Source organism: Schistosoma mansoni, chromosome W (genome assembly GCF_000237925.1).
Source record: "Schistosoma mansoni strain Puerto Rico chromosome W, complete genome".
Lineage (NCBI taxonomy): Eukaryota > Metazoa > Platyhelminthes > Trematoda > Strigeidida > Schistosomatidae > Schistosoma > Schistosoma mansoni.
The window spans coordinates 5,547,111-5,572,080 of record NC_031502.1 but is presented as its reverse complement, the minus strand read 5'-3'; the positions used below and the strand labels follow the sequence as shown (position 1 = coordinate 5,572,080).

At 32.1% G+C, this 24,970-nt stretch overlaps 2 protein-coding genes across 2 annotated transcripts in view; both read left to right on the top strand.

The window, feature by feature from the left end:
- Smp_171590 (putative dual specificity protein phosphatase cdc14) overlaps window positions 1-11,890 on the top strand; it is a gene marked incomplete at both ends in the record, with an annotated part of 55,857 nt that extends 43,967 nt beyond the window's left edge. Inside the window, 4 exons of the mRNA XM_018800004.1 lie at window positions 3,784-3,874; window positions 4,232-4,439; window positions 7,482-7,989; window positions 11,803-11,890. Coding sequence (XP_018653861.1) covers window positions 3,784-3,874; window positions 4,232-4,439; window positions 7,482-7,989; window positions 11,803-11,890 — 895 coding nt within the window. The remainder of the gene's footprint in view (window positions 1-3,783; window positions 3,875-4,231; window positions 4,440-7,481; window positions 7,990-11,802) is intronic.
- A 1,162-nt stretch (window positions 11,891-13,052) lies between these two features.
- On the top strand, window positions 13,053-22,332 carry Smp_171600 (hypothetical protein; the record flags this gene model as incomplete). Its single annotated transcript, XM_018800003.1, has 3 exons — window positions 13,053-13,651; window positions 14,129-14,573; window positions 21,381-22,332. The coding sequence occupies 3 exons, from the start codon at window positions 13,053-13,055 to the stop codon at window positions 21,408-21,410; spliced, it is 1,074 nt and encodes a 357-aa protein (XP_018653860.1). The 3' UTR covers window positions 21,411-22,332.
- Between the last annotated feature and the right edge of the window lie 2,638 nt (window positions 22,333-24,970).

Sequence of the window (24,970 nt, the reverse complement as noted above, 5' to 3'; positions counted from 1 at the left end):
TTGGGATATGCAGATGATATAGTTCTGTTTGGTGATGACGCTGACAAAATGTAGAATTTTTTAATCACCTTAAGCAACAATTCAAGAATCTTTGGGATGGAATTCTTCCTCATTTTAAATGTAGAATTTTACTTCAGGAATGACTTCCATCATCACCCGAATTAATGATAGGGAGTGAAATAGCTTAACATCATTGATTAATCCACTCATCTTGTGGATCTCATCAGTCCTTATGGCCTGGTGTATAATGAAATCTCGTCACAGATTCAAAACTCTCGGATGACATTTGCCAACTGGCATCACTTGTGGCATAGGTAACATATGTGTCTTCTAACCAAAGGGCGAGGTTACTGTGCAACAGTTCGTTCCGTTCCACTTTATGGATGTAAAATATAACCATTAATGGTAGAGAATATTTGCAAATTACTAGTGTACAATCACATTTGTCTTCGAAGCACTATTCGTGTTTTGGGACCACAAAGTAGGCGATGCCTGAGTTAGGCACAGAGTGCTAGGTAAGGATGCGAAATCGATTGATGGGGTAGTAAATTTTCATCAACTGAGGTGGTTGGGAAATGTGTTACGTGTACCCATCCACTGCCTACCTCGACGGGCGCTGTTGTCTGGCTTAGGAGTGGACTGGAAGAATCCGACGGGGCAGTTGAACCAAAACATCGCATCACTCCATGAAGTCACTGATCATTGGATTGACTCATGTTAACAGGTGTAGAATACCTGGTTGAGACACGTGTGATTTTCGTGGTCAGTGGTTAGAGAATTGAATGACATAGCTCAAAATCGTTTGTAATGAAACAGGTGCATCCATTTCTTTCGTCTTCCCCCAGAATTCTAAGCTTCGGAACGCCTCATAGTCTTTTCTCAATTTCACTAATTTATATTTACTTTCTCGAATCGTATCTTCAATGGCGTAATCTTTACTATTACCACTGATACTGTTACTACCTACGTTATTTCCCGGGATTTGGCCTGATAATTTCATCTTGCTATGTTGATGGGGTGTAGGAACTTGAAACCAATGGTACACACTTACCAGGTTTTACGTTTCGACTGACTGATCGATTGACTTATGTGACTAAGTATGCATTTGGTCGAATGAGCAACTAGAATCGAGGTGTGAATAACACAGACTGTAATGATACGAATTGCAAACTGGAAGTGAGTGTTAGAACACAATATAATAGAATACCAGAGATAAAACTGAATTGATAAACATTTAAATTGATAATTAATAAACGATCTGGAACACATCGTATGAATAGGAACTGCATTTATTTGAGTCAATTACAAACTGATTGACACAGAATAGTGAAGGTAAGAGGATGAAATACAGTTAATTACAGTCCACAGCCAATAAGATTAGTCACTTATGCGTCAACTTGAGCCGATATTCATTTGTATCAGGTTCTTACATTGTTTATGACTGAATGGTTGATGTTTTAGTTCACATACTTTCATTTATATGTCATTTCAACAACCTGACAAGTATTTAGTATACAACTGTCTGACTAGAAAAAAATTAATTCAACTGATGCGAATCAAATTGATCAACTTTGCAACGAATAATATGTTAAATGATTGGAGGAAAATGAAGAATATGTAACTATGTAACGCATATCAGGAAGTCTGAACTTTCTGAGAAGGCTTGCACCAAAGAACAATGACTTCCTAAGCGGAAACCATTTGTTGTTTTGAGTGTTCCCGGGAACCTTTCAAACAATCTTATGCTGGGGAAGACGAACCCAGTGAACTAAGTATTGGCATGAGTAAAATACACTGGAGCGATAACCATGATGACAATAATTAATCAACTATTAAGATTACTTAATGAGAACAAAGATAAATACCTATAATTGTTATTACACACTGCTCTACCGTAAAAAATACTAGACATACTAGCACTGACCAATAATACTAGGTGGAATTTGTCGGGAATCTTAAAACAGCCTCTGGGCATTAAAATTATACTGAAATTTAGTAAAACGATCATAGGAATGAAAAACTGAATTACAAACATAATTTTTTACTGATTTCAATATCGTTCTGAGATTGTGAATTTTTATTAACTGAGATAGTTAGGATGTGTGTCAGATATGCCCGAACATCGACTGCCTCTACAGAATATGTTGGCTGGTGCGGAACTAGGTTAACAAAAGCTATGGGCGGGCGAACTGAAATGTGGCGGCCGTTTATTAAGTTATTAATTGTTTGTCTGAGTTGTGTTGATAGATGCAGACTACTTGGTCTGAGAGCATGTGATAACCGCCACCAGTAGTCGTTGCAGATGTTGAATGACAAGTCTTAGAACCATTGACAATGATGTAGACTCATTACCTCTTTATCTTACTCTGGATGTTGAGATCCATTTCTCCCCTATACATACCTTTTCGTTCCATCTTCTTGAAAAATATTCTTAATGTTTAGTCTTTCTTATCATCATTGTTATTACAACTATTTCGATTCCTTTGTTAATCATCTTGCTGCGCTAATATGGTTTAGAAACTTGAAATAACGAATATTTTTGCAGAGCCGTTCTTTGATTTTGACTGATATTCATGCCCAGCTAATCAAGCCTTTCATTACGTTCATTACAATAATCTTGAAGTAAGATATTGTTCTAATCCTAAATTGTTTGAATTTTAACTGAACATCTCCTATATCTACAGCTCAAACCGTATTCATTTTATCTTGAATTTCTACGTTAAAGCAGATGAATACTTTTTCTACATCTTCTTTTTACTAATTTTTTAATTTACGTCAGTGTATAATGGTATGTTACATTTAAATCTAATTGTATGTATTTTCCTATACAAATGTATGAAACACTACATTTTTTAAAGTTTAATTTTCGTATTACATACTTTTTAAGTTTAACGTGTTTTGCAACTTTTAATTGTTTTGTTAAGTTATTTCATGATGGTTCAGTTAGAAAAAACGTATTGAACAGTTAATTCATTCTACAATAAATATCCCCCCTTCGTTTTCTCCGTTTCATGATTCTCACTGACTGAAGTTTATCAACTACCTAAACTAACTTATTGGAAATTAATAAATAGAAGATATTAAATTTTTTGTTAGCTATATTTCCTAAAGCGAATATTATATTCTTACGAATTCAAACTTTCATAACTCGTTAGTTGATCTCTGAGTAGTGATCAATCTAATGTTTATCTTATCCTTTGTACTAATTGAGTCCTATCGTTTGAATTGCATTGTGATCACTAGACTAAGTGACTTGAAATATTATGCACTACACTTTGATTTTATTTAAAATGAGTCGACAGTAATGACGTTTCTCAGAACGAGGTACTTCGAATCATGGAGTTGGTGCTCCCTGTGGGATTCAAACACGGGTCATCTAGCTTCACAGTATGAAACGTTGCCGCTGAGTTATTCTGATGCAGATATGTCTCTTATAATATTTCAATTTCATAGGAACACCTTGCTGATGACTAACAACTAACACGAAACCTAGACCCAGGGTTACCTACCGATTACCTCAAACCACCTAACATTGATTATATAACTCATTACCAACACATCTATAGTATACTGCTCAAAGAACATAACATTGATGCTTCAAATGATAGATGCTAATTATATATAATACAAACTGACTATAAAATTAATGATTATTATTTTTAATTAATTCCGGATACTCTAATTCATTTATCAATTATGATCATTTAACACAAAACTGGGTTCTTTTTCTATAAAATGTTTGTTTTTCCTTTGTTCCATTTCTCTCCTTTTCCCATCATATAGGTCCAACAATAATTCAAATGATCTTGGCATTAAAAATCATTGCACTATTCCATCTATTTTATGTTCCGAAATTTTGTTTCTAAACAGTCATGTTCAAAATCAACATAAAAGATGTTTGAGTAATAATAGTAATAGAAATAACACTAATAATAATAGTAATAATAGCATGAATAAAAACATCAAATTGAATATCGGCAATACAAGAAAAACAACGAAAACGACAACAACAACAACAACCACTACTACTACCACTAATAACAATAATAACAATGATAATAATAATATAGGTTCTCTTGCAATCAGTACTGATAATACTGCCAGTAGTAATGATAGTAATAATGATAATAGTGGTGTCAGTGATAGCAATAGTAACAGTCTTAGTATTAGTAGTAGTATTATCAGTAATAACAGTAGAAGTAGTAGTAGCAGTAGTGCATCTATCACTGAGACTCTCACTAATTCTCCACGATGTTACAATATAACTGTTAAAAATATTAATTTATCACAATCATCTAATGACCAATCAAAAAATGCATCAAAATCAAAAAATAATAAATCTTTATCAAAAACCAATTCAGATATTTCATCGAAATGTTTTGACCGTGAAGTGATTATTAATCCAAATTTAATTGATAAACAAAAATCAAAGAAATTATGTAAGTTTTATTAACTTTCTTTTGGATTGTTCTGTACAGTTTCAATTGTATTTTAACATGTAAACAAACACTTTTGTTTTATTGTTTTTATCTGTTTTGAATTTTATAATTATGAAGGGTGTTGTTTTGTATAGTATTCGACTTTGATAAGGATGCATAAGCCGCTTATGTTTGAACTAAACTGACTACATAAGTAAGCAGAAGAGTGGCAGGGAATCCTTAATTTAATAGTCTAATTGGAGTGTGTGTATACTCATTCATATATACATATAAGTTTCTGTACTTTAGAAAATTAAGCCACTGATGATATTTGTCTCATACCTTATAAATTCAAGCCATTTACTGGTTGATATCATACAATTATCATTTGGTTGATTTCTGATTGGGCCAATGAACCGCATTTGTTTCAAAGAATATAGGTTTGACATCATAGAGATTGAGATGGCTATATATTTATGGTAAACACAATTATAAAATTCGTTAACTCATCAGACGCTTGTGTGAATTACAATCTAAGTCTGTGGGCTAATGATGTTACCGAGCGGCCCATAAAGAAGTAGATGGAACAGGGTTCGAACTCGGGACTTGATGACTGAAAGTCACACGTTTTATCCACAAAGCCATCTCTTCATCGAATGTGTACAATGATGAAGGCCAGTTTGTGAATTACATCAAGAAAAATGTGGACCTATTAATCGATATTTCCAAGAGTTGTGATCATAACCTGTAGTTAGAGATCCAGTGTCAATTATAGCAAAATTTATCGTTGAGGAGTATATGTATGGTTTTATCCTACAATTTTATTTATATCTTCCTATTTTCATTTCCCTCGCTCATTTCAATGTATTCTGTGACACTTTGGTATGTGTCGATGGGTATAATATCTGGGTCTTAGGCTGTTCAAGAGCGAATGACTAGACCTTAATGTTATTTTTAAGTTAAAAATTAAAAGTAGGAGTCAATACGAAAATCTACGTCAGTCATATCTAAACATTGTAATTGTTCATTATCAGAATCGTGAACAAATATTCAATGCATGATTTCAATTTGATTAACCGGTCAACTAAATGATTAAAATATTGCACAATACAAGGAAACAACAAAATGAGGGGAAATTACTTGGTAGAATTAGCCTACTTGGTATCAGATCGTTGGTGGTAGTTATAGAAGAACCTGAATTTTTGCTTTTTTCTAGTTGACATTCGTCAGCAGAGTGTATCTGAAATCCTTAGGTAGCTGACAACCGCTGAAGTAGCTAAAATTACGTCACACAGTTTCAAAGACAGAGATATTATCAATGAGTTGTGATTGACCTCATGTGGGACTAAGATATTTTCAAGGTTCGTGACGAAATTTCAACCTGATTGACAGAATTCCATCAGTACCAAGGGATTAGATAAATACTAATTAGGTCACTTACTACTCAGTGATCAACCAGGTGTAAATATTCAAGTCACATAGAAAGTCAATTGCGTCCCAAACTGTTCAGTGTTAACGCCGCAGAATGTGGAGTTAGGTGGCTCAAGTTCTAATACCACAGAGAACACAAATTCTTTCAATGTTTCAGTAAACTCTGCTGACAAGTGCTAACTATCACGAAAGGTGGGATGTAATATCACTATCGTCTAAACTAAAATTTGGAGCAGAACAGAGGCTGATTATACCTCGGTCACTGACACTAATTTCGAACCATGTATATATGGCTTAGAAACATTAACTTCTTGTATCTATTGTCTCCACATATATGTAAATATTGGATCATTATGCATTAAAAACATAAAGTCAATAACTGTACGAATCAATAACCATATCGAGATAATTCGAACAAGCTGTATTTATGCCAGTTAAGATTGATCAACGTTCAGTTAATAATATCAGTAACGGGATAGTTCAAATTTCCTCAATGATGATATTGTGTTGTTTCATTACTATTTTAAATGTATGACATTGTTTCTGAAACTCTATTGTTCACAATGTCCCTCTGACCGTTCACTTCATTGAGTGAAAATCCTGACTTATATACCAGGACCTTCACCAAGATTTTATTTTCTTTTTGTTATCCATACTCTGAAAATTGAACGTTTTACGAGTCTAGTTTTGTTTACTTCGTAGGACTTGATTTTTCATGCTTTTTTTATTTCACTAATTCTGTATAACATGATTCACCTGACTCATCTTAAGACGTTGATCACGGAGTTTGTATGAAACCCGAAGGCGAAGTGGTCGTAAAGGTTTGGCTTCTCTCCGAAGTTATATTTCATCCTGTCTTCTCACCCGCGTCTCATTTAAGCTGCAGACAGAACATCCCATACCCGTCCTATGACATGGACACGACTTTATTTTGGGGCAAAGTATGATCATCCATTTGGCTTGAAAGATGATAAACTAAGCGAGGGAAGATTGAAGCCAGGTGAAACTTCTGAATTTTCGTAGCGATTCTGACGAACGAGTGGAGCTTCGAGGATAAGTATTGAGGTTAGATTCATGAAACTACCCGGTTCCCTCAGAATAACTGACGTTTTTAGAAGTAAACAGACTTACCGATATTCTATTTTTACAAATTCTGCATTATTTTGGTCATTCACATCATGTACAACAAAATAATGGTAATAAAGCTGGTTTTATATCCCTATTATGTAATCAGCACAAATACCTGAAGTTATATAGTTAGCCGTTGAATTCGTCACTAAATATTTTTCTTATTGTACTACATTAAGCCCCATTCAAATACAAAACAGAATATTATTTAATAAAGCTTAGATAGTTTATAGCTTTATTTAGTTTACACTTTTCTATTAAAACTGAATCACTTATAAACGATCTAATATTGTAACCGATTAGTTCTTTTACTATATTTAAGAACATGTTCTATCAACAATATCTCAGTGAGTTATCTTACATTTTATCAAAATTTTGGTTAATACTTAGTCGTAGAACTGGAATTAATAAACAATAACAAAGTTATTCAAACCATTAAGTTGCACTCAACAGTTTGTCCATTTCTGATACCTTTAAACAATATTTGACTTTTTTTAATGTCAGCTAAATTAAATTCAAAATCACGTATTAGTCAAGGTGATCAGTTGAATAGAATAAAAGCAATGAGACGTCCAATGCAACAGCGTTTATCAGATTCCCCAAAACGCAGTAATATCAAATCAACAAACTGTAATAGTAACTTGAATCGTACCTTCGATTGTACGTCAAGTAATCCAACTGATATACATGATTTATATCGTGGTTCCGTTTCATGTACATCATCCATTACAAATATTCAAGATCAATTGCCTGGATCTACGCTAACCTATTCATCTAGTCCGGACCACTATAATAATATTAATTCGTTATACTCAAACACGAGGAATAGAAAAAGTTTAAATATATCTCCAATATATACGGGTAATAATTATTCAAGAACACAACCTGATGCCTACACAAAGTGTACTCCGTCGACTATTGTATCTCCAACTGTTCCATCACATTTTTCTCGATATTCAACTCGTCAGTCGTCAAATCGTAACAACAGTGGTTCAATCACAGTTAGAGTACGGTAAGTGGTTGCATTTAACTTGATATTTTGCTAAGGAAAGATGGATTTGAGTGATTTACTGATAAATGTTTTGTTTAACAGAATTGCTCCAATCGATAGTTATTGTTTTTTACTGAATAATTTAAATTAGGAAGCTTTTACTGTCTTATTGTGAGCAACATAAGTGAATAATTTAAGTCAAAATGTGCACTAAACGTGTGTCACTTGTGGAATAATTCAACAGGCTTACTTATAATTGAAATAAAAAACGGTTGTACATTGTTCAAAATAACACGGATAGCTCTACGAGCAAATTAATTAGCCTAGAGTGTTATATCCGAACGAAGAATAAATAAATGGTAACTGTTAGGGATTATCTATGGACTGCTATTACATATATTCCCAATGTATAACTGTAAAGTGACTAGATTGTGCATATATTCATATTCTTTTTATCATAAGCTTTCATTTGACCTATTGACTGTTATTACAAGATTTACTATTAAGTTATTCCCAACATATTAGTTACAGTCTCTCATACTCACAGCCACTTTTATATTGGTCTTGTATGATTGTTATTTTTCATTTTATTGTGTGATACGGTTTGGCAACTTGGACCGATACATATATATGCCTGGTCGTACGTTGTAGTTGACTGACTATCTGACTGGTGTGATACGGTCTGATCTGCTTGTATATAAACTGTGTATGTCAGAAATACATGATTCATACAGTAAAAGCTGAGATTTTGTTCTAGACTCAGCGGGAAGAGCAACCCAAGAAGAACCAATAAGGGCTCAGAGTTGACTCTAGGTTACTCGTGCTGGTCAACTTGTCATTGTTTTGGCATAGGGTCAAAGTCATTTAACTCGGTATTCTGATTGACAATCTTGTCACGTGATAACTGACAGGGGCAAAAGACATAACGTAGAGACCACAATTTGAATCAAGGTATCAGTTTTAGTTAGTAATCTCCTGTACTACATCAGAGCATTCACGGTTAAACAATAATATCCATTAGTCAGTTTATTTTTGTGCTATTAATAATGTGCTCTTTTGTCGACATTTTATTTTCATTGAAAATAACACTCAATGTACTTGCTAAATAATTATAGTTTTTTTAAACAGACAAATGGGATTAATTCCATTCATTGATTATGATGTAGGTATAGAAATATCCAACTAAACTTTAAAGCCTACTTGAAATTATGGATAACCATAACATACATAAAGCGTATGTAGTTTGTTATTTTTAAAATGGGTTAATATTCATATCCTCTTCTCATTTATACCAGTAACAAACTATTATAACACAAAACATTCTAAGTTCATTTTGGTTAAATATAATGTCCTTATGTTCAACAATTTATTACATATGTAACAATATTGTTGAAAACATGTGACACAGACTATTCATAACACAATTGAGTTTCCTTGTACTGTGCTGTTCTGTTTAAAAGAAATTTCCATTGGGTGGCAAACATTTCCATCACTGTACGCTTATAAAACAACAAGTGTGTAAAGTAGCAGCTATTGTAGGGATTAAAGTTTTCTGTCAATAATCAGTAATGTAGGAAACTCTTTTATCCTAGATTTTGGTTTTTACTCCTCCATGGTCAGAATAAAACTTATTGGATAATCTATTCTTTGCCGGCCTGCTTGAATATTTGGGCTATCTGTTCCTGCTATCTAGATATTTAAACAAGTTATCTGTTTTTTTGCTTAACACATCATCATGTCTACTAATAGCATAACCCATTCAGGTGCGTTTATGAAAAGTTTACGACCTTACACTGTATAAGTTACAAAAAAGTACAATCAGAGACATCGTGGTGGCTGGGAATATACATTGAAAGAATGTACATTATTCAGATGTCGATTCTTGAACTGCTAACATCTAACTTGGGGTCACTCAATATTTACCGCCAGGATGGATCATGAAATAAGGAAAGGAAACTTGTTGAAATATATTGTCCTCAGAATTCTATGTTGTACCAAAAATATAACATTAAATAAAGCCATTAATAATATAACCGTTCTCCACAAACCATCTAACCACCTGTTTTGTTTAAAAATAAGGCGGGAAATATCTATTAAGTGATTAAATCGCTGTACGTTACTTGTCGTTCTGAACAGCATCTGTAGAAGTATTGGACCTCAATGTTGTCCAGAATGACAATGAAATTTCCTGTTAAACTCTCCAGCTCAAGTAATACAACATCACCAAAAGCATCTAGTTGTTATGCAAATGTTCTCCATTATTTCACGAATCTAATGAGGATGAGATCATGAGCAGATCAATTTTACACCACTATTGAGATCCTGGAGGCACTGGACGCCCCTTTCGACGTAGTTTGAGACTCTTCAGCATTGCGAATCCACAATCCTGCACGCAGAATTCGAATAGAGGATACTTGGTCGCGCACGAACTCTCAACCTCTCTAACGCTGAGCCATGATCCAACAGCGTTATTTTCTAACCTTAATTCTCACAAAACCTCGTGATTTTGAATACTTAAAGACCATTTAAGGCGTACTTATATTCAAGATCATTTTAAAGACAGTACTCTCTGTTCAGGTTCTGGTTAACTTGAAGCTGTGAGATAAAAATGTTTTTGGATATTTTGCTATGTAAATTGAAACGATAAAATGATCTTAAATTGATCCCTGTAAGCAACAGTGCGCGAATAAGCTGTTACAGTTAAAATCTAATGCGCATTGTGCATCATAAAATCTGTATTATCAAATCTCTTGATATTGTCCAACCTTTTTTTTCAAAGCTATTTCAACTAAAAATAAGTATACGGAATGGTGGGACTAAACTATACTGCCGACCTTTGAACGAATCTTAAATGACCTTGAGAAATATTAGCCAATCAGAAGACAGTTGGTGTACAGTATAAATTTATTATACAAAACCAAAGAATTAAAGTGGAAACACTTCTTTTACATGGATCAAAACCTTCTCAAGGTCAGATATAGGTTCAGAAGTTCTAAAATCATAGTGCATACTGTACAGGAACACATCCATATGGCTCCATAGTAGTCGACCTCTGAAACCATGATAAGGTCTCAAAAATTCTTTTAGCCTCGATCACATAGCTTCACTAATGTTAGTATATTGGTATGGTTTACGGTTTAGGGTTAGAGTTAAGGTTTAGGTTTAGGGTTATGGGTGAGACTATAATTTATGGACAACCTTTGAGCGACGCTAGAGTGACTCTGAGAGTGTCGACATAATAACTAAGACCAAATGAGGGTATATACCTGTGTGAAGAATTAAAATTATGATTTAAAGTTCACGGTTAAGGCTAGGAATTATACTTAGGGTTTTCATCACGAACTGACATCAGCTATAATGCCAAAACTCTATTTATCCAAATGGATAATTGAATTTCGCGCCAAAATCGTATGATCACTTCCCTTGTAGACGCTGAATTATCACGTCTTCCCTAAAATCCTCTGTAAACCGATCGTACGTAAGCATCAGGTACCGAACTTAGCGCCGTGACCTTGAAAACCCGCGAAAGCTTCTGATTGGTTCGGCAGTATACTTTAGTCCTACCTACGGAATTTATCATCGGATAAGTTGTGAGGTTGAAATTTATTCGAACTGATACAACCCTACATGCTAAGATGTTACTTCTAATAAATGGAGAAATCCATTAATTCAGTACTTGAAAAACTCTATCATGTTTTTATCCATTCCCAACAAAAACCGTGAGTTTACTATATCCGATTGTTTTGAGATACATTTATCGAATCATACGCCTCTTCAAAATTAATCCTTCGACAATTGTTCATAAAAAATTCCTTTCCAAATACTTTCTTTTAGAGGCGCATATCTGGTTCCATGTCATCATGATTTATACATAAATCGTTTGATTTGTTCTGGTGGAAACTCGTCAAAATCAAGTAAATAAAATGTTCTAGATGATGATACCCATAGAAGAGGACATACTATGATGAAATTGAAAGTGAATCCCCTTAAATAACATCAAACGTTATGGATTTAATGATAGGCTGCTTCCAAACTTTTGTGTGAAGCAATAGTTTAAGACCGTTTTAATTGTTCACGTACTTACCAGTTATAAATGATTCTGCTATTCTGCTAATAGAGTAACTTGTTAACTGGGCAAGAATTTTGGCTTGTGAGATGTTTGAAGTTGTAACTAGTGGTTCTTTAGCAGTCATATCGTCCAGTTATATTACATCAGTTCATCGTGTTGATATCATAATCTCAGTCTTGTATTGATGAATAAATTTTTTCTGTATTCATATAACCAGAATAAATAAATAGTGGCAAAATTCTCCTATCGGTGCACATGCAATTCACATCATTATTGTTAGCGGTTCAAATTATTATTTTAATCAATCTTACTTAACATCTGTTCATCCTATCATGATCGCCTCCATCAGGCCATTTGTCATAAGCTTTTAGAGAATAGATAGTTTGTCGCTAGCAGTGAAATTTAATACGCTAGTTTCGTCCTATTTGAGACTTGTCATCTAGGTGTACCTGAATTCAAATTTTGGTGACCACATTGAGACTTTACTTCAGTATCTTTCGCTTCAAACTCCCAGCATCCGCTGAGCTACATCAATATTGACATACAAGTTTATCCAACTGAAAAGTTCAAAATGGAATAAAATTTGTATCTCATATTGCACTGCTAGCTGTTTTCCATCTATTTTTTATAAAAATGTGTATAGTTTACGTTTTTCTGGTCTTCAAAGTCATTTAACCTAATAACTATATTGTGTACACCTTAATTTATAATAATTTTTAACTGATTAATTTCATTTAATAATACTATTAGTCAGTGTTTGATTGTATTACGTAATAATTACACTTGTCCAAACGTAATAAATAAATGTCAGTCTATAGTTTTATTCTAATTATCAATGATACATTGAGTTTTTATGCTCAGAATTCCATAGACTTTGGTTTGTTATTTGTTTGTCTTTGTACTTTATAGCAATAGAATTGGAGTGAAACGTACTAAACCGACTACTGACGATAATAATAATAATAATAATAATAATCTAACTATTACTGAAAATATTGTTGAAAAAGAGAAGTTGATGGGTAATTCAGTTTCATTATTAACTAACCGATCAGTTGTATCACCATCAATGAAAACAACTACAATTATCACAAGCGATACTTCAGTACCAATAAAACGTGCATCATCAACAATAAAAAAATCTCTTAATTTGGGGAATACAGTCCCATTTGCTACTTCTGCTGATATCATACACAATAACTGTAATGATGCAAAATGTAATTATGGTCATCACAGTAGTGATTTGACTAATATTCCTGTATATGACAATGTTGCACAAAGTGAATTAGATCCATTAATCAATATGAAATATTCTCCATTGTCTACCAATAATCGATATAGTTTTAGTGATGTTCTAAATCCAGTTACAATGAATTATACAGATAATTTTAATGTCAATAATAATAATAATAAGAGTCATGGTTCAATAAAAACCCCGACATATAATCTTAGACAAAGTGTCCGCCAAGAACAAGAAAGACATCGCTTATGCAAACAAAAATCTTCCACTTCTAGTGATTATTTCACTAAAACGAATTATATTGATTCAACTGTCAATACTCCTTCCAGTCGTCATTCTACAAAATTTCCAGGAACAAAGACAATCCGACTACCTATGTAAGCAGTCTTTGTGTGTTTGTGATTGGTTGACTAGTCCCATATGTGTATATGCATAATTTTCTAATCTATGTATATTTCACCTTTCAAGTTTACTTTTTCTTGCAAACCAGCTTCGCCTGAAATAGATTCCATGCATGAATTTGCAAACTTAAGTCATTTCTCATCCTCAACTACCCTATTTTATTTTTCAAGTACACGTAATCTAATTGTTGATTGAACAATATAACTTATAATATAGTTATAAAGTAATCTATCGTGATCTTCTTTAGTTGTCGTAAAGCATATATACAAATGACTGTTACTGTAAAGTTCGTTTGAAAATAATACTAGACAGGTGTAATTTTATTAAATAAACTCATTCGCTTCCACTTTGACTTAAATATGTGTATTCTCATTGTATCCTAGTAGTAGTGGCTTTTAGATCATTTGTAGTCATAAACACGTTATGTTAATACTATATTTCTTTTTCATTAGGACGACATTGTACTCTCAAGATCCTTTATTCATTCGAAATAATCAATCAGCAGCAGCCGCAGCAGTTAAACCATCATCACCAACAGTTACATATTCAGTTAATAAAACTTCCAGAGAACCATATTTTACTAGATCTGTTCGTGCTCGAGCACTACATAATTCTATGACAGATTTATCTAATCTGTTAATTGGATCACATTTATCTGATTATTCAAATAACAGTAGTAGTAGCAGTAGTAGTATGACTTATGATTCTTTACCACCAACTAGTCAAAATTCCAATACATCAGTTAATCTGTACACCAGCCCATCACCATCATCATTATTAAGTGATCTATCAGTGTCAAATAACACTCAAACTCCTTTGTCATTTGCTTCACTCCCAATGAGATTTCATTTTCGTCATCCGAATATAACAAAGAATAATGATCAAAATCATATTCATGTAAGTTTTGTTTTTCGTGAAAAGATTATCCTGTTTTCCATATCATAACAGTTTTACCAACAGTGTTAGGTTCCTATAGCACATTGAAATGTTCAAATTTTAATTGGTAGAAAAAAGTCATGCATAAGAATTTATATAGGTTGTTTCTTTCTGAATTTGTATTTCCGAACAGCCACATAGGTGTTGATGTTATCAGACAATTATCTTGTAGTAAAATTTCCAATGGAAGCTTCGCTATTACTGAAAAAAAGGTTAGCAAATGAAGACACAGTATCCCATGTTCAGTTTCAAGGCAGTAAGTACAATTTTACGGATTAACGATTGTATTGAACATCCCCATTACATTTGTTACATTGAAGGTATCTTATGAAAAAACAACCTTGAAAAATAATAAGTGCATCTCACCATCGCACAAATGACATATGGTAGGTATCAATCAGTCTTTTAGAAGAAGAAATAATGGTTAACCTTTAACATTAGATTTATTTCAGTAGTTTTGAACATACTTCTGCTTTTGACATTCAGTTCAGTATTCAAAATATGGCGACTGTAGGACTGGAGTTCTCATCAGTTTGTGAAACTGTTGGTAAAAGCACAGATTAATCCCGCTTCAAAGCCATATCAAAACTATAATAACCAATGACCACCATTAAAACTTAATTTTACTTGGAAGGGATGATAAAGGTTTAACAGTGGATGGAGTATGTGTGAATATCAAGAAAATTATTGTGGTATGAATTTTACTCCGAAAAGAAGTTAGATAATGATCTATACGCTGATGAGAAACATATTGAGATGAAAATGCTTAATAGACGGGAGATGATTGTCCAATCGGTAGTTAGAGAGAACCAAATTATTTAGTATCGTAATAGTGACAAATGATTAATCATAGAAAAAAAAAATAAGAGGGGAATGATAATGATGCGTTGCTGAATATGGTAAAAAGGATTAAGACTAGAGTATAATGGGAGATTGATTACGTTACTTTTGTATACAGATTAAGTTCTAATTAGTAGATTGCTTAAACCTCTGCGGTGCGTAAGTTTTTAACTCCACTGAAATTAATGTGACAAATACTACTCACAAATTAGACAAATCTACACAAAACATCTTCTTAAGAGTCACATTTTGTTCAATACATACTATGATAAGCGGTTGATAATGCGATTTCCTTGGGATTTAGATCTACGTGAACTCAAAGTGTTATGTTTTTTTCTAACTTCATTATAGTCCTCAGAGTAGAAATTACTTTTTTTACAATAAGCCAGCCAGTTCTAATCTTACAGTGTCATACATGATGATCAATCGGAATTGAAATCCTTTTTTTTTCGGTACACTATGTGACCTATTATTATTATATTACTTTATATTATATTACTGTATCATATTTATTTCAACCCATTTGTCTGCTCTTCCACACAATATAAAGTTATCTCGTTCTTAATTTAACTGATTTTGTCAGATTCATATTGAAGAATTTTACCTTCCAACATCGTTTTTATGATTAGGTTTGTTATGTCCATACTCATAGAATATCAATGATTACTCATTCATCTCTCTTTAAATTCACATGACATTAGGATTATCGTTACTTCTGATCAAAATAACAACAAAATAACATTTCTCTTACTTAATTTTATATTCACATGATTCCACTCTAGTGATTATACCCTCATCAACTTTCTGGCTTCATATGACGTATTTTGTAATTGATTTAAGATTTAGTGTATATGAAGTTCATTATTTCTAATCTAAACACACTGATTAATATAATTAGGACCTTTATAATTATTCTCTAATATAATACCAATTGTAATACATTAAAAACAAGTTTTCAATACTTTTAAAAGTTGAAGGCAAAATTGCTGAAAATAATTCCCGCTTATAAACATACTCTTTATTTTAAACAATTAATGTATTTATGAGTTATTTTGTGATTGAAAATAACAAGCCGTAATTACCAATTATTCAACAGCAGAGAATGCTGGAGAAAAACTATTTCTACTTTAGGAATTCTGATTTTGAATGCTTTTATTAAAATAGAACAACAGTTAATCATACCATATGTTCATAGCATAAAATACACATAGAAAAATATGTCATTTTTGTGGTAAAGTTACTTGAGATTTTGTAGTTTATATAACGGACAGATCTTAGTTAGACAACTATTGAAAATTAAGAAGCACTGGAAAACTAGTTGTTGATTGTATGGGACTAGATGCCTAATTTTGGGAAGTCACATACTAAGGCGAAACGTAGTTTTTTAACGATATCACCAAACCTTTATTGAATAGATGATTGTCAGTTGATATTATTTATACATGGTTTACGTAAAATTAGATTAATTTGTAATACTACACGACTTCTTTCATGTTTATAATTTACCATTTAGAGAGTTTTTTATTGTAATTGTTTTTTTTATTAGCCAACGTTGTATAAAATAATCTCATTTGAATAAATGGGTATATAAGAGTGATATTAAGTTTTGCGATAACTGGAAAATCCCACTGGATATTTCTTCCTATATAGACCAGAGCGATAACTTTCAAACACTAGGTTTCAGTTTCGCGTTCTGCCCATCATCTAATTCTTTTCAGATATGCAGGGTGATGACGCTTAACACCGTACCTAAAGTATATCTGAAAGCCAAGTTTATAAATGTGTACTTGATAAGTTTAATAAATAACATTCTAAGAAACCCCACATATGATGCTTAGTCATATGCAGATATTGATAGAATCTTGTTTCTTTCGAGTTCATGACACTTTATTTAAATAAATATTTTATAGTTGCAAAACACAACATCGCCAAAAATATCCATCCACCTGTAGTATAAGTCTTCTCCATTGTAACACAACTCGTTTATGTACTTGGTCGCAAGTATCAACTATATTTTCAATATTAAGAGCTACATCTATACTACTACTAGACAACCAATTTAAAGTTATCATGAAGTGTGGAGTCCAAACATGAAACAACCTAGTGATTTATTTTTTAAATTATTTTAACTGCCGCCTACGTCATGATAGTCATTTAAATTAATTCAATGTAATTATTCTTAATTGTTGGTATAACTATATTTTGTTTATCTCCATATTATTTTTCAATTCCATGCGCAAACTCTTGACATGACACGTTTAAAGTGTATTATTATTATTATTATTATCACTTTCAATCACTTGAAGTTGAATTCGTAGAAAAGACATGAAACAAATGAATATTCCAACATTTACGATGTGTTGTTTATTTATCGATGATAATTTTCATTTCATCTTTACATCTACCTACTGATATGATTGTAATAAAATAGATTTATTGTATAATATGTCACCAATTTTGTTTAATGTTGTCTTTTTCATATCATTATTTGCCTTTTTTTCTCCTTACAACTAATTATATTTTCTTCTAGATTATTAAATGTAAACGTATTCGTGTGAGTTAGAATGAGAAGCACACATGTGCATATTGTATGTGTGTGTGTTTTCGTATTTTTATAGCTATCCATAAATTTATCCCAGTGTGTACACACATTATATACACGATCAGAATAATGAAATAAAATGACCAGTTATTATCACAAAGTATGTAAAGATATCATACTGTTTGGATTATTTAATTTAATAGTATTTTAGTTGTCATATATACACACTCTTTGCTGATCCTTTATGTATCCATATCTGTATATATTCGGTTGCATAGAATGCATGATCCTCGTACACATATAATTATTTACCTATATATTCATTGTTGTCCTATTTATTGTCGTCGTCACATTGACCTTATTGATCAGATACGTAATCCACAGTCTAAATATCAACTACAGTAGTTGTCAAATTTTAATGTTGTATGAACTGCACTTTTTTCATTGCTGTTACACGATGCCTATCGAATGTTTTACCAATGTCAATTTTTTATTCTAGAGCTTATTTATCACATCTATAAATATTTCGAATCGATATGCAAGATTTACTTCCTGTACCCATGGTGATGTAATATAATTGAGGAATTTTTGAATTACTTCTTAAAATATTGGATAAATACTTTTATGTGAAAAGTTAAACTTTTTGGGGAATCTAATGTAGCTGCATGCGTTAAACACATTCACCATATATTTTAGTTAATGCACATATATGTGTATATAATCTGTTTAGTTTTTCAATCATGGTGATAAGAACAAAGATTACAGCACAATAACATGAAATCACTTTGCGTGTTTAGGTTCTCATCAACTCCTTACAATATATATATATATATATATATATATATATATATATATATATATATATATATATATATATATATATATATTCGAAGTGATGATGTGCCATCATAGTTGAGCAAACATTCAAACAAATTTTCTGTTGAACAGATAGCATAGAAATTGTTACTTATAAAAATGGATGGGCTTGTCCTGTGGACCACTGAGCTGACGTCCAATGGTTTGTGTTTTTATTAGATACCAAGTTAGCTTCATTTTGCCTTCAGCTTGTCAGTTTTTCTCTGTCATTGTTGTGATGTTGTGTTAACTTCTTGAACATTTAATAAATATTCTTTTACACAATATCAATCCATTTTTGCAAAATACATATCCTATTTTACATGGTCCATAATTTTTTTGTATAAAATAATCAAACTACAATTATTTTATTACGTTATGCAATAATTATCATGTTCATGATGTTTGACTATTTCTTGTTTGATTTAGATAATAAAGAAATGATTTAACTGACTCACAGAGTTTAGGCCTACGTACTCAGATATCAAACGTGGTCGTTAAAAATAGATGATATTTAGCAATTAATGAGACTTGATCATACATGCCTTCACAGTATAGTCCTCATATATTATGAGATTACCGAGTAACCAGTCATGAGGTTAGACACTTAGTACTATTCACATACGATAAGTCAGTTGATGAGGTTGTGGATTTTGTTCGAATGAAGTAGATAGGTCATGTATTACACATCCTTAACCACCACCTGCTTCAATGCACACTGTTTGTTCGTGCAGGTTGGAAGAAAGCTAGTAACATTCTAACCAAAAATTTTCATCAGTCTATGAAGTGATTCACTGTTGAACTGAAGCACTTTTGTAGATTCAGACTATCTAGTTGGAGACCACATGATTATCGTAACCAAGGGTTGGGGACTTTGTGTGGCATGGTTCAATATCAATCACTGTGGCCTAGGTATATTCACTTTCGATCTTCTCCTAGACCATAAGTGTATGGATTATTAATATAACTTTTTATTCTGTGAATTAATTCTTTTTCAAATCATTTCGTCTGTCCCTTGTTTCGCTGATACTTCTATTAATCTGAGATTAACTTTGATAATTATATCTCGCTGTGCTAAAGTGGCTTGGCAGTTTAAACCGATGCACATATTTACCAGGTTCTTCTTATATAATAACTGGTTCACTGATTTACGACGTGCTCGCTTTTGAGATGAATATTTACTCTGCCTAAAAGCCAGAGAAAATTACCATGTGATTGCTTAAACTGAAACATAGGAGAATCAGGGTTCGAAGCCAAGAGTTACTGATTAAAACAGCATATGCTTTATCTACCAGATCACACAAAACCCTCCAATTTTTCTCACTATTGATGTGTGTAGTTTCTTTGTCCTGAAACAAGATATATATATATATATATATATATATATATATATATATACTTGAACATTTATTACTTTGATGAAAGATCTCATATCAACTGATACTGTCATTCTGTAATGAAAACTACTTTTTCACTTTTGAACGATTTCTTACAAACTGTTCATAACAATAATGATAACTATCAAATTATTAGTTGATATTGAGAATAATTCATTTTGAATATCTATAAAAGTACTTCCATAGTTTATTAAGTTCTCTTGAATAATGTTAAATAATTTGAAAAGGTGTCCATTGAATTTTTCACCTTGTATGTTAGTCTCTCTAACTTTTTATAATAAGATAACGTTTATCAGTGACAATCATTTTTAACTGTCCGTTTGTTTCCTCCCATTTTTTATTGTTTTCATAAGCATCTTTATTAATCAATAACCGAATTTTCTCATATCATATTTACTTAGTTATGACATTGATCCGTAATAGCTTTTTGTAAAAAAAAATAGTAAACCTCCTTTGGGGAACAAAGAAAAATAACGATGGATTAAATACCTATTTTCTAATATCGGACCTACCAGCATTTCTCACCTTTGATCTTTCTATGTATCAAACTCAGGAGCCTCCATTTTTGATCATTGTGCTATATCTTAAATTGATTGAAGCTGAAATTGCACCATTGCGCTCTGACGCACTACTTGTAACGGTGAAATGTTCGCTGAGAAACCTGAAATTCCCTCGTTTGGTCTCTGACGAAGTCATACGTTTACTGCCGAAAAATCCAATACTAGTATGAAACGGCTCTTCAGTTTCTAAGATACTCCTCAATAAGGTCTTTGAGAACCAGAAGTCTGAGAACAACAAATCCAGCCAATATCTAGTGAGATTTCCTAGAAGCTCCCATGGCGGGTTATGCTTCACACTCTGCACATTACTTGCAAATAATTTTGTGAGTAGCGTCAAGTACAGTACCAACACTTGCCTTCCACTGTACTAACTTAACAAAATTCGAATGCACTACATATATATTTATATTCAAGTTCGTCTAGAAGAAATATTTCATTATTTTATTAGAATAAATATTTAAATGTTTAATAACTTCTGATTAATTAATTGATTATTTATTTGTTTTTCTTCCTGATTTCACTTCCTAATACATTTCTAAATCCGAAAACCATTAAAATTTTAATTCATATAAAGTATGGACATTCATCTTATGCATTTTATTAATAAGACTACAATGCTAATTATATACACAGGAATAAACTGGAACAAACAGAATGGATCTGAACTATGAAAAGAAAATAATAGAAAACAAAATCAACTCACGTGAATATGTAGAAAGTAGACAAATGCCTGCGTTTCAATAGTCTTTCGAATTTTCCTGCTGTTTATTTTTAAAATTGATTGGCTGTAACTTATTCCCTGTCTCCTGACATTTCATTTAATTATGCAGCTTCATCTTAACGAGTGTATTATTTTTCGTTTTTGAGATGTTACCATCCTGCTTTTCAGATAATTCTTATTATACATAAAAATTGTTCTTGCTGATATCACTATAATACACTTAAGTCTTTCATCTTACCAGAAACGTACATATTTATATATTCTTATTATTGGGTAAATGTGTGTAAAGTGTATTGCAGGCATTTATTTACTTCATTAATCTTATTATCCGATTCAATTTCCTGTTAGTTTTAAGAATTCTCAATCATATTCCTAAATTTAGAAGTGTGTTTCAGTTCAAATACAGTGCACCAAGCCATTGCTTATTTTTGTGAGGTGCTTTCAAACTACTGCTATCGGTATTCAGCAGGCATGTATTATGGTGAACCATTAAATTGCACTTCTGTCTACATAATCGACTGCAAACCTATTAACACTCATACATCTATGCCGTATATTGTGTAAAATGTATGGTGAATTATGTGTTATAGTACGATAGCTCTAATTTCTTTTCCACGTTGATATACGAATGATACATTATTAATATACAGCATTATTCTTTGTGAATTCTACTCTTGTTCGCTATTAATTTACGTATAAAAGTCTACATATATTTATATATATTGACATCAATGAAGCTAGCTTTTTCTTTATGTCTATTCTTTTGAATATTTGTGTTTAATATACATATACACTTTTTAATATCAAATACAGATTTATCTCTTCTGCTAATTCACTATAATTTCTCACAGAAATAACTGTAAATAAAGGGATATTGGAGAAAGATAATTGTGTGTTAAGTAGTTACTTAAGTGACAAGCCGAAATCCGTCTACACAAACGAGAAGGATAACTTTACTGGTTGATAACTTCTCAGCACTTTCGAACCTCAACTGGTTTCCCGACTAGTTTCAATACTCTTACGCTTCATAGTAAAGAAATAGATTTGTAAATTAAGTTGTAACATTCTAATTTGTTATTAACAAAATGACTGGTCAAAATGTCCAATGTTGTATGAGATATTATCAATATGCAATGTGAATACTATGATCTTTGAAAGTATTAACATTAGTGCAATATAGGTATCCATAACAAGGTCGGACTTGATAATTTCAAATAAATTGAGCATTAGGTAGAGAGTTAATAAATATATTTTTTGTTATATCCCAATATTTTTCATTGTTTCCTTTGCACTATTTAAACTTCTGTTAATTTAATGTCGGTTGTTTATTTACTCTGAGGAAGTGGCTTACATTAAGTCAGGAAATGTCAGAAATACAATTTTTCCACTCATGGGGATATAACAAATAATATATATTTATTAACTCTCTACCTTATGCTCAATTTATTTGAAATTATCAATGGTTGCAATCGCCTTTACCTCAATTCACCTAAAAATTTAATTTAATTGAAGCATTTTAATGTGAGATGATAAGTAGACGCGTTAAAAGTGTAGCGATTATTCAGGTTTGGAGACTGGAATTTATCCTAGCTAAAAATAGCCGCTACCACTCATGAATTGTTAAATGTTATCATATTACTAAACATAAACAAACATATACTTAGGCTGATTTTCAGAAACTGAATGCCACCACATTAAACGCTCAGATGAAGACGCTTTGTCGACATTTGACAACTGGCCCATGCAAAATTTTTATCAAAGCCATCGCAATCATACCCCATTTCCATCAAACTCAGTATGTCAAGCCAAAATCAGATACTAGTAGCAAATGAACGTAACTAATTCGCAAACTCGCTTGGCGCTATAATCCACCTCCCCAAAACCTACTAACCATCCACATAACGAAGTAAGTCATATAACACTTTGTTTTCTTAGATAAACTTGTGCTCGAGGTATGGGATTTAATTCAAAAAAATCTCCAAATGTCTCCTCAATAGCATAGAATATTGCAACATACACAAATGTAACAGATGGTCACTGATCGCTCCTTCACACTGCTGATCATCTAAACTATGGCAGCGTAATTGTTCTACTTTTTAGTTCGATGCAGTAACTGTAAAATTACACAACTCTATACTGTTCCAATCCCATAATGACCCGGCAACACCGTATTCCAATCATCGTGTAGTTCTTTGTGACAACGATACATTTCCAGTCAAACGATATTTTCGACTAGACAAATGTAAGCACGGGAAGGGTGAATACCAAGATTTATGTACCTATGTGTTGGAATAACTTATAAGTTGAAACTTTCTAACCAGTGAGTCGCAATCTCTAAATCCGCTTCCTTTACTTCAGTTCAGTCAGCCTTCTTCGAAGATAGTTTTCGCCGCAATCGATGTCAACTTCAGACTTTATATGATATAGAACACCAACGCCAAACTACACAAATCTTCCCAAGTCAATTAGTCCGTCTAATAAATACGTCGACTGAGATCACAAAAATATTTCTCTGTATAGTGGGGTAAACCAACCTTATTTACTCCCAAGTATACCCCTCATTTATGATAATTCACTTAAATCATTTCTCATAACATTCTCGAAAGTCCTTAAAAGTCAGACTTTCCGGCTGCTTCGTCGTTTTACATCTAGTCGTTCCATGCATGATGATTTTAGACTGTAAACGAAACCAAAATACAGGGGTCCAAGTCTATTGAGTAGGGAGGGTGATCTAGTTAAGTGATTGGATTGGGGACCTGAAACTTATGAAAAATCACTAGCTGAATGTATAACAAAGCCACACTAGGAAAATGTGATAAGTGTTTGTAAAACATAATTTATTAGTTGTCATAAAAAATAAAACAATTCGTTGCGTAAATATCCAATCAATCGTATGGTGATAAGTATTATGATAGACTTATACACTACAACATATTGATTGTGGTTGAGTTTTGGGATAATCGGAAATACATAACTGGATGGAGGAAATAAACGAAAACAATGTAAACACAGGAAAGTAATTGTGACAAACAAAAAGAATGAACAAAGGAAAGTAATAAAATTACTAAATGATATAAATAAATTGTAAGACCGGAAATGTGAAAAAATAATACAAATAAGAAGTATGTGCATTTATATACGAAAAAAATACGTCCAAGTACAGACAATAATGAACTGTTTTTTCAGATATCTACAAAAGTTTTGCAAAAAAAAAGAAATAAGGAATATACATACAACACTGATGAGTTAAGATTACAACAAAATTATATACACGTGAAATCATATCAGGCTCTTATTCACTGTTCCCATAGGACTTTTTTGGTATCACAACCTAATCATGAATGTAAACTGGTGTGTTCCTGTTAATTCTTTTCTGAATATATATATATATATATATATATATATATATATATATATATATATATTAAAAGTAGAAAATAACA